We start from the raw sequence: 12,126 nt of genomic DNA, 5'->3' as shown, positions 1-12,126 counted from the left end.
TGTAAAACACAGAAACTTTGCTTTGATTTCTAATAAAATACTGAAGAATGTCACTTGCTCAAAACTCCTAGGAGCTAAACAAGATCTAAAAAAAAATATTCCAGCAGATGACATTACATACCACTTTCTCCTCCACTACTTTGCTGCAATCAAATGATTAACTTTCCTGCAAAGCTCCAGTACATAGTGAGGGCCCGCAGCACATTGCAGAGGTCACCGCCGTCTCCCAGCCCAAAGCTGCACGTGGCCTCCACAAGATGAAGGTGCTCCCTGAGAATTTTCTGCCTCTATTTGCCATTTAAAATCAAGAGGGAAATGAATGAACTTCATTGTATGTTAAAGAAATAAATTCAGGTTCTTTCATAAACGTGAATGTTTCACACATAATATGGTTTAATGGCAATAACCAAAAACATTAACATATCAGAAAAATGCACCATATGTAAATTCCATGATCTTAAGGGAAAACTAATGGATTACATTCCAGCATATAGAGATGCAAGATTTGTATTTCCCTCTAGAGATATTCCAAAATCCTATTACTGAGCCATATCTCCAAGGAGAGGAGGGGGTTTGTTTGTTTTCATTTTTTTTTAATCAAACCACTTTTTAATCAGTCAGAACAAAATGTTTTTATGCAGGAAAAGCAAGAAATTCAGTGCAGAAACAACAGAGTCCTGATGGAACAGAGAAACTTGGAAGAGAAAATGAAGATGGAATAAAAATGCAGGAAACAAAGATGTGTACTCTTTGAGTGCCTTTATTACACAGATGTATGCAGGGACAGTTTGGTCCCAAAGGAAATCATTAGAAAGTTGAATTTTAAGAAGCTGGACCAGGAGACTGAATTCAGCCTTTTGGGCTGATCCAAACTATGGTGACTGAGTTTTGCTGTTAATTCTGGTAGGCTTTTGACTATGGCTTCAGACCCATTTTGCATTTTCCCCTTTTAGGGCCAATTTCTGCTTAGCTACAGACATGCAAGTCCTGTGGAGGGGAACCTGAATATGCACATATGCGCCCCTCTGCAGAATTCATCTGGCACCGGCTGCTTCCCAGACCCACTGTTCTCTTCCCTGTGCAAGCCCTTACAGTCTTCTTAGTCACTTCAGGCATATGAGAGAAAGATAATCTTTAAGATTAGCTAACGTCACAAACGATTCATATTCTCACCACGATTCAACAACCACATTCAAGAATTCAAGCCCCATTTTTAAATACTTCATAGCATCTTAAGTGCTTCATTGAAATTGTCAGGCACCTGGTTTAAGAACAAGGATGTGCCTTTATACTCAGCTCAAGTAGGACCCTATAGGGTTTCACAAAAACAAACAAACAGCTTTACCACAATGTTATCAGCCCACTTAAAATGTTTCATTATGACCTTGCTTTCCTTTAAACCACATTCCACCACTGAATCCTAGCCAGCTTTAGTATAAAAGGAGGAGTCAAGCTCAAGAAGAAGGAAAATGCCACAGCTTCAGCACTGAGTGAATAATCCACATCTGCAACACATCTCTTGTAATTTAAGCTCATGACACCACAGTCCTCAACAGCAACTCCAATTCCGCCTCTCAAAATTAGAAATCTATTTTCAAGTCACTGAAAAAAAAACTCTGGGACTTCAAAGACGAGCCGTTCTTTCAGCACCAAGATGGCCCTCAGTTCCCCAAAGTTAGCAGAACTCTCTAACATTAGAGTTTCTCAACATGAGAGAAAATATAGGCTGCCAGCTGAGATTTGGAGATGTGCATTCACAGAAGAATATATAACAGGAGTGAGAAAAGCATACAAGCATTTTAGTCAAAAGCCCTTCCTGGTAAGCATTCAGAACAACATGAAAATGCACTGTTTTACATTAACTTTTAAAGGAATCAGCACTTCTTTTATGAGAATATTTGTCTTAGATAGGGTGAACATCAACTGATCAATACAGCACCAGCGTCGACACATATTACTCTTATCAATCACATATTGAAAAGCGCAGCAGTGCTTTATATTTAATACCCAATGTAACCAATTAGTACTGCCATCCCCGATGTCACACAAGTTCATTTCCTTAAATTACCATGGCAGTAAATTCTACAGTTATAAATGAGAAGCTGTAAATTGATTTGCATGTAATAACAATACCACTAAACCTTTCTTACCATTTTCAATTTTTCCCATCTGCTATCAGAGTGGAAGTTTAGGATCTATTATTCCCAGAAGGGGACTTACCCAGCTGGACATCTATAACAGTTGGCTGGTTCTCCATGGGGAACAATGGCTTTGGAGGTTTGTCTGTGAGTAAAGCTAGAAAAGAAAATGAGAAAATGTAATGGAAAAATTGAGACCAATGACTGCAAAAGAAAAGTTCTATCATGTAAGCAATCAAATGTTTGCACACTTGATGGCATGTAAATATTTATTACATAATGCGGCTGTTACACTGCCAATGTGCTACTGCTTTCTTCGTGGCTGTGGTGGCCCGCCGATTCAACAGAAATGAGCTACTTCAAAAATTACATTTTTAATACAAAGCAGCGAAACAAACTCAGTTTCTCACTTTTAATCTTCATATAATAACTAGATAAAGCATTTTAGATCCTCACCTTGCAAAGTTAAAAAACTTAATTTGAAATGCTAACCAAATCTATTTCAGTGTGACCAGTCCCAAAACGTCTCTATGCTTGCCCAAAACAGTATTTAAACGCGCAAGGAAAACTGCCACATCATTTTGTCTGATGAGCCCCAGCAGCTTCACACCTAGCTTACGCTCCCACCCAACCAGGTGGGGCACTTGGACCCCCTTCTCAAAGTCCGAGCGGGGACCCTGCCTTCTGCTACAGAGAAGTATCTCCATCTAAGAGCAGGAAACATCACCCCAGCCTGGTCCTACCAGGGGACTGCTCCAGCCACAGACAGTCACAGACAATACTGCTGCTGAAAAGCGCAGCTACAGACACAGGCTTCATGACCTGATTTGAGACCTTAGTCCCAGGCTGTGCAAATAGGTTTTGTAAGCTGGGGCTAGCCTGAAATAAATGTCTCAGCATTCCTGGAGGTGGAGAGAACTGTTTTTAATAAAATACAGCATCTTGCACCACATAAAATTAAACATTTCAAAATTACTTCAATACTTTTCCAGTTGAAATTCATCACCTGAAATTACTTGATCTGAGTTTATAAAATGAATTTGCATTTTTCAATAAAAGACTACGGCAAAATTACCCTGATCTCCTCAGAAGCCTCAGCACTTACTGATTTGATAGGAAACAAGTCTACTCAGTGGTTTGGTAGCTCAGGTTGAAAGTTGCCCCTAGTTGGGGCAGCAGATCTCCCTGAAGCAAGCAGTGGGAGCTTGAGTTCTGCAAGCTCCTGGCCTATGCTCCCAGCCCAGCCTGAGCCATTGGTGTGCTGGGAGGACATCTCTCCCCCATGGGCTCTGCCTTCAGCATGAGTCAATGGTTCAACACACCTTCCCTAGGGCGTTAAAACAAGCTGACTGAGTGGCTGAAGCAGAGGTGCAGCGGTCACACGTTTCACTAATGTGGGTCTGATAACCAGCCATCAAGTGACAACTGTGTAAAACTGGAGGTAGCTGAATTACTCTACTACCAAAAAAAATTTAAAAAGGTCAACCCACAAAACATTTTTACATCCACATCTACAGAAAATGACAAATTGTATTAATGAAATACCTGTTTGATTTTGCTTTACAGTTGACACTATTATTTTAAACTCCTTCAGAAATGATTGTCAGCGCAATCCACTTCCCCAGTTCCATTTAAATGAAAATGGAGCTCCTTCCACTGACGCTACAGCTATGCTTTGCTTATCACAAAATAGGCATTTCAGTAACAAGTCAGCAGCCAACATTTCAGATCAAAATCATGTGTGTTTGTAAGAAGAACTCCTTGTACCATTTACCCAGAAGGACAACACAGGAATCTCCGAAGTGATTTAATGAGCACGTTATTACGACTAAAAGCACAGGCAGGGCTCAGAAAGAAAGAGAAATAGGAAATTCTGTTAACAAGAACTCAGCAGTTCAAAAATGCTCATCCGATGCTAAGTCATAAGACTGACCCAGAAGCAACATGAAGGCTACCTGTACAATCGCACTATTTGGGGATTAGCCTGCGAGTAGAAAATTTCCGGCAGAAACAAATAATTAATTTGCTGTGCTAATGCACCTAAGGCATCTGAATGACACTAGAGAATAAGAATAAAGTTCTGCCAAACCTACATGTGTAAGTATAGTCTAACTACTTGCTTTTTAAGGAATTTCAACCCTAACCAAAGCTGAAAACTTCTAAGTAGGAGTTTTGGGCATCAAACCCAAGGGGCTTTGGAACACATTCCACTGATGATTTTTTTAAGCAACGGATGCTTTTAAATTGCTAAAAGCTTTTGAGATGCTCTTCCTCATAAAATCCCACTGCATCCAAGGGAAGATGGGCAACTATTTCTCCAGCTTCTCCACAAATCCCATCCTAATTCAAACAATGAATTTCTCACTTGAAGGTCACAGCGGCTTCAAGCAAAGCTCATTCCCAACACTCCATGAAAAAAAGCACGTTCTCCAGGAATATGCTGATAGCCAGGACATTGGGTAAGGGAGAACATGAAAGTGTGAGCACATTTTCAGTACTGACATTTTTCTGTTCAACATGTATAAGAGCTTTGCTTTCCTTATTCTCTCATCCCTCACATGCAAAGCCCCTGTCAATAAATAATAAGTTAGCAAGAGCCACTTAGTTACATTAGTTGAAGTGTAACCCACTGCCAGCCATAAGGAGAACACCTTCACAGGTATTGCTTGCCATTTCCTCTCAACTCATCACAGAAAATTAGAGGTAGTGTTGTCTGGCCCTGGCATCTGCTGAGGGGGAAGGTCATAACCCGAGTCACCACCTGAGAATGTTGCTTTTCTGCAATTTTGGTTTGGTTTCTTTATTGGTTTTTATACTGTCTAGGCAGACTTCCTCAGACCACCTGCTGGAAAGAGACAGGAAAAGGAAGTACTACAGAGGTATTAAAAATTTAACAATGTTCTTAATTGCCTCTGCGTGTCTGAGTTCAGTAACTTTTTAAAAGACTGAGCCAAAAATCTCTAGAAAATGCATTTTGGCCTAGAAAGTGCACAATTCAGGCTTCTTAGGAAGGTAACACATTGGCCTGTATCCTACTGCAGGAGTGCCCCAGATGATCAGTACACGGAGACGAGAGGCTGCTGTCAGAGACATGCAGCTATTTGCTGCAGCTTCCGTACAGGCCTGATGCAAAACACGTGCTGGAGGGAGTGGAAAGGTCACAGTAGCTGCAAAGGGGTTTGGGGATTTAACCCCAATACTAAAAGAATCAAGCCCTTTGTCCAGTACAAGCAAGGCTCTCACCAACCCTTTACAGGACTCCTTCAGGAGAGATTACGATGTGTTTAAAGCTCCACACACATACAAGACCTAATAAGTAAAGGCTAAAATGGGGAAAGAGATCAGCTTGAGAATGTAGTTCTAAACCACTTCATATACCGGGCAAATTTTCTTCTGGGTAGATATTTAATGGGAAGGGGAGTGGGGAGGAAAAAAAACCCCAAAATCTTGCAGCCCAGTTGAGTGTGGTCCCTTGTACGTTGTGTAGAGCCTCACCAGTTTCACTTTCTGGTATATTACCAACACCTCAGTTTTTTTCCTTAGCTTTTCAGGCTTTTGTTGCTACCCTTAGGCTTTTCTTGTGTTATTATTTTTCATCTCTGGTACTAAATTGTACTCTGTGTGCACTGTAGGATGTGGAGGAAAACTTGCTGGGGTAGCTGCATCCACACTGTGCCAGTGTGCTCAGGCTTTCCTTGTTCAATGTTCTTTTCATACCTCTTTCCCACCCACACCCCTTGCAACCCAATCTGACCAGGGCTTCCCCCTGTTTGCCTTAGCTTTACTTGCGGTCTTCGGATGTTTTCTAAGCATGCTCCTGTGTGTCACATTTTAACTGGTTATATTTTGCCATATTTTTCTTGGACAGTAATCATTATAATGAACTGGCAGCCTGTCAGAGCTCTTTATGTAGGAACTGAAATGGCCCAAAGAGATTTTGAGTCTAGAAGGCAATGAACTGCTCGGTCTCAAATGTCATATGTGTTTCCAGAAAACGAAAGCCATACTTGTTTTAGAGGTCAGACATCAGATCACTTATTCACCTTATGAAATTCACTTCTGTCCCTTCTTAAACAGTAAGGTAGTAAAAGATATTCTCAGCTTATTCCTCTAACAGAAGTTTCTTTAATTCTCAGAACAGTTTTACAAATGTGTGGCACTCTTATTTCCAGCCTTGCCAGAAGGGGTAGCAGAACAAAGAGTTAATGTTGTTACTGTATCAACATGTCTTTAATAAAGCTAACAGTCTTATGTGTTCTCACCTAACTCTTACTTCAGCTCCCACAAAACCAACTAACTTAGAACAATTAGATGCACTGCAAACACTCTTCCTATTATTAAAGGTACAGCAGTACTTCTGCAAAGAAGTACAAATATACGTCATTAACTGTCACAGGAAGAGCTGTGATAGAGCTGTCTCCTTTTCTTTCAGGCCCCTCGGAACGTGCCATGCCCCTGGTCTGCTCTAAGCAGCAATACTTAGACAGTGAAGCCACTAGAACAAGGATGACATTAGTTCCCCAAAGCAACAATCCCCACAGATAGACCTACCTTTGCAAGACACTAGGTCTGACAATGCAGCGCACTAGGGGGTTTCTTTGCCTTTACTTGCCGTGCTAGAATTTCATCCCATGAACGGGCTAGGAGAGCTTTGGCTGCATTTGTTTACGCAAGTATCTGCTGAGAGAGTACACTACTGAATTAAGATTGACAGGAGGGGTTGCACAAGGCTTCTGTGCTTTGTCTCAGGGTAACATCACACACACTACCTGGTGCATCGCTGGAAGTCACAGGTGCTGGATGACAAGCTGGAAAGACATTTCTTTACCCAGAGGCACCTGCCAACGCATGTGCCTCCTATGAGAGCTTGGTGGACATGGCTGGAGGCTGTTCAGCACTACTAGGAGACTGCTTAAAGTGCTGTTTCCTCCTATGCTTATATTCACACCATTAGAAAGTAATACACAAACTTTAAAACAATAATCAAGTTGCTGTGACTTCAACAACACTCATCACGGGGTTTTTCCATAAAACATTTAAAGGCATGGCATTGTACAAATCAATACACTGATCTGATCCTCTGAAACTGTTCATCCAGGTGCATTTTCTTTCCCAGAACACATGATACTTTTATTCTCTCTTTTTCATAGGCACAAGGAATACGCTGTACCAGGAGAAGTGCCTCAGAAAAGCAGAGAAGAGACCTGCAAAAATTTGGTCTCATCAAATAGTTACACAGGGATCTTCAGAAGACAAGGGAGAGCATAAGTTGCTGCACAGGGCAACGTCTAGCTACCCACAGCACCAAACGAAGACAACAACAGCCTTGAAGGAGCAGCTCCTGCTTCCAAGTGCCAGTGCAGCACAAGGGCCTAGAGGCTCATTTTTTCCTGCCACAGCCTTACTGTTTCAAAAACCTCTCATTCCATATTCAAACATATATCTGATGCTCTAATGAGTTCTCTAGAAAAAAGCACAAAACAGCTGAAAAAGAAACAGCCTCAGGATACCATTACTTAGGGATAAACAACAATAACCAGCTAGAAAAACTACCAAGCACCAGTTATTTGATGCATCTCTATTTCCTTACACTATTGCCTACCTTCCCTCCGCAGCAGCCTTACAGTACTCTCCCCACCCCAGCCAGACTTCTATTACGGTAACCACGGTGAGAGACAGACAGCCCAAGCTGTTACTACAACGAACACAAATCTCTTTACCACAATTTTTGAACAGCTCAGTTAAACACAACTTCCAAATTCAATGCAGATCTCCTTCCCCTTGTGCCGTGCAAAGGCATGTTCAAAGCCAATAGGCCTCACCTGTGCTTCAAGGACCTGAATTGCTACCAGCGTGAAGGCAGTCAGCATCAGGGTCATGCACTGAAATCCAGGTGCTTGTGATTTGAAGGGCCTCTTTATTGTGACTCGGTACAGCTGTAGTGTTTTCCAGACCAGATAACTCTTCTAAGGGACATGAAGGCTGAAGGCTAAAAATGTTAATTGACATGTGGCGTAGAACAGGTCAAATGCTGGGTAAGGGTTTTCCTCTTCTTCCTCAGGGTAGGTAATGACTTTTCCTCTTCTTGTGATAAGCACCCAAAGTACGTTTGCTGTTCTATAATTTTGCTATTGATGTACCTCCTGGACATTTGTTCATGTAATTTGCAGTGATGAAAGGAACAATTATCCAAATATGAAGCAGAATGCCGGGAATCTAACAAAATTGTTTCAAATCTTCTATGAGACAATTACATGCCAACCTACTTCCTTCAATCAAAGGACCTGGCATTTCCCCACCACTAATTAACACAGACCCTCTAGTATCATTCAATCAAGAATCTGGCTAACCTTTTGACAGCAGAACTGATCTATTTGAATAGCATCCTCAGGGGCAAATAACAGCATGGCAAATCCTTAATCTGAAACTAGTTCATACCCAAAGTTAAGCTTTTGTTCACTCCTAGTTCAAATACACAAGCTCCCAGGCATGGCTTAGATCTACTTTGGCATCTAAAAATCTTGGCAGTGACATCTCAACTTTCACACCGTAGATGAAGATGGAACTAACTGCATGCAAAATGCTAAATCAATATGTTAACCAGAGGGCACGTGTTGCTAAGAGAAGCTCAGCATTGTACCTTTTAAAAAATATGTACCTAACTCCTTTTGGCTCATATGAAATCCCAGCTTGTGCCAACAGATTTCTCAATGGCTGACAGTAAAACACTTCAGGCCTGACCTGCTACTGCTTTATCTTTTATGTTGCTGCTTACACCAAAGCAAATGCGTTAGCCAATTGTGCAGATGTAAATGTAAATGTGACAGCTATAGTCTTGGCTGCCAGGGACTGAACTGTGTGCACTTGCAGAGTTAAAAGCTTGTCTAAAGAGACAAGGGTTCCCACCTGGACTCGTAGTAAGTATCCTCTGTGGACTGAGCCCCTAACACACCTCCACTAGCAAGTCCCACTATACGATCAGAACGAATGCTTTTCATTTTCTTCGCCCAGCAGTAAACTACCACACAAGGTAATAAGCAGTGGAAAACCACATAAAGCAACTCATTCATAAAAGCGCAACTTTGTGAGGCTGTATTTTTGTGGGGACACTGTCCTCTGTATTGTAGTGTGTTCTACCAGTCAGTCAAAACACACTTTTTCAGCATTCAGCTATTGTGCTGCTTTTCCTTCACCACAGTATCAAGCTGACAAAATGATTGCACCTCCATCCGTTATTTGCTGTAACTGAAAGAAAGCCATTGCAACAAAATGTTGTCAAAGGATAAACGTCTCCACCTCTGAAAATAAACACCAAACACTTATTTTCAATAAACTCAAACTCAATAAACTCAGAACTTGTGTGGAAGCCAGGAGTCATTGAATAGGGACAAAGAGGTTTTCTCTATTTATTACTATTCGAGCAGGAAATGCATCTTTTGGGACAATGGGGTGAAATGATATAGCAATTGAATGCTCCCCCTTTGCTACCATCACCATGAATATCACTTTTTGAAAACTCTACCTAGGATCAAGAGTGCCTTAATGCACTGTTTGGTCTGCCACTGTGGGACAATTTTCTGCAAGAAGGAGTTTAGCATTTTTATATTAGCGGTAAATAACTGGAATTCATCACACGAATTCTTTTTATGACATAGAAAGAAGGACAACACAATCAGAGTTTTAAGGAAGATGCTGTGTCCATGCTGAAATGCAGCTCACAAGGGAAATAAATTTTGAGGCACTCAAATGCTCTTGGATCATTACTGGTGGTTTTGACTGTAACCCATTAAGTCTTCAGTGAGTTGGAACAGACCCGTGTTTGACAGGTCATACTACTGGCACCAAGAAGCTGGCCATGACTGTGGCCCCCTTGACTTTGAGAGCAGTCAAAATCCTCAGCTACTAGCTGGGTCTATCCTGTTATTGCCAGCTGCTCCAACAGCTTCTGCTGCAGGCATGACCTTGCAGCCTATGGTAACTGTTCAAAACTAGTAAGAGCAGCTGGCAATTTCAGGTGTGAAATCATCTCTGAACACGAAGACTTGCTGCCAGTCTTCTCAGCTAAGATGTCTTTAGCTACTGCACAGAGGATGCTATCAGAGTTCATGGAGACAGCTGAACTCCTTTGCAGAGAAGAGCAGGAGCATCAGGTAGTAGATGAACTCTCATGAATTCATGGAATTGTTAAGAAAAGTAGAAAAGAATCAGATTTTGGTTTTAGGATCTTCTAGTTTTCAGATTTGTGCAGTACCTTCTTCCCCTTTCTTACAAGGCTATCAAGTCATATAAGGCTGTAGAAAATGAAACTGTGAGATTCTGGTGGAACTAATGCAACAGAATATGACTTAGAAGGACTGGTGAAGTACGGTAGAAACAATAGCATAGATTGCACATTACTGAAGCACAGATGGCAAAATCCCACAAGGTGCCCATCACAAAGTAATTACAACAGGGCTGAACACTTAACAGTACTGCAATATACATGTTAAATGCCAGCAGCAGGTGATTGTTATGCATCTCCTGATGTGAAACATTCAATGACACTACTATCAGGTTACTATCAGTGTTGTCACTATAGTCATTGCAAGGCGGGTGCTGGAAACTAGAAGAATTCCATGTTAGCAGGACTCTCCCTGTACTGATGTTATCAAGTTTCCTTACTCTTACAGTTGCCAACACACCTTTCTTTTCACTGCATTTCTAAATTTCACAGATTGGATTAGATTATGCGGGATCATTTTATTCCTTTCCTAAATGTGGATCATGCAGCTTTCCTTTATGAAGCAAGCATGAGTTTCCTTTGAAATAGAGAAAAAAGTGTAATAAGTTGTTACTAAATGTAGATTGCATTTCCCTGCAATATAATTCATGAAAATCTCAAATGGAGTGTGCTTTAGTTAATGAACAGAGTGTATTTAACACAAAGGATACATCATTTCATCTGCACTCAAAATGTTTCTCTTGGACTCTGAGCAGAAATAAGATGCTTGAAATTACCCTCTATTTCAAGGAGATCTGCAAGGAACATTTTATGACATTTTATCTTTTGGCTTTTTAAATTCTTTTTTCTTTCTGTCTTATAAAAAAATAAAGAAGTGGTGACAGATGAAGCCAGATCCCATCATCCATTTTGAAGGGACAGCTGGAGACTTTGCATGCAAATGAAAGCTATCATTCTTGTCAACCTGAAGCCAGAGTACCAAAAGCCTGCAGTCCGCAACCAATTAATATTCTATGATCAATTTGACCACTCGTGCACAGTGAACTACTGCACCACAGCACAACCCCAGCAACATGAATTATCATGGAGGAGATTGTGTGTGTTGTTTTAATAAAACTCAAACTAATCCATTCCTCTCTGAAACTATAAACCTCGTATTAAATATGGATAGCGCATCAAAAGAGAATTATTGTGGATGACGAATGCCAGCTGAACTAAGTATTAAGCACCTATGGCACTATATTTAGGCAAAACAATGGGGGCTCTTTTTGGAGCTGGGAAAAGCCATCTCCAAGATCAGTAACAGCCTCCAGCCGGTGCACACCACAATCTGGTGAAGGAGGAGCCGGTGCCATTTTGACATCTCTCTTGGTTTGCTATTTCAGGCAACTGCATGGGTCACCTGTGCCCTCGGATAGCCCTGAGACAAAACCTTTGTAACAGACCAAATATTTCTGCGTACTTTTTCAAAGAAGAGGACGGAGCTACTGACGATCAACGTTAAAAATTTATTTCATTTGAAGTCTCAAAGGCAGTAGAGACCATTTAAAACTTGTACTTTTGACACGATTAGATGTTGCACAATGTAACAGCTCAGCCTGCTTTGATGTTCAGCAGGACCATTACAATTTCAAAGCAGCCATACTGCAAACAATTTTTAGATGGAATTTCAATTCTAAGTTTTTTAGATTAACAACGTTCATAAGTAAGACACATGGACACTTCTGTTAAGTCACCTCTTGCCAATTGATTTCGCTCTGTAGAGAT

General features: G+C 41.0%; 1 protein-coding gene across 5 annotated transcripts in view; it reads right to left on the bottom strand.

Moving 5' to 3' along the window:
* IL1RAPL2 (interleukin 1 receptor accessory protein like 2) overlaps positions 1-12,126 on the bottom strand; it is a 398,133-nt gene that overhangs the window by 110,118 nt on the left and 275,889 nt on the right. For all 5 annotated transcript variants that reach the window (XM_054214552.1, XM_054214553.1, XM_054214556.1 and 2 more), the window contains one exon: positions 2,221-2,295. In XM_054214552.1, coding sequence (XP_054070527.1) covers positions 2,221-2,295 — 75 coding nt within the window. The remainder of the gene's footprint in view (positions 1-2,220; positions 2,296-12,126) is intronic.

The sequence above is a fragment of the Rissa tridactyla genome, chromosome 9 (genome assembly GCF_028500815.1).
Source record: "Rissa tridactyla isolate bRisTri1 chromosome 9, bRisTri1.patW.cur.20221130, whole genome shotgun sequence".
In the NCBI taxonomy this organism is placed as follows: Eukaryota; Metazoa; Chordata; class Aves; order Charadriiformes; family Laridae; genus Rissa; species Rissa tridactyla.
This window is presented reverse-complemented; position numbering and strand designations above follow the sequence as displayed.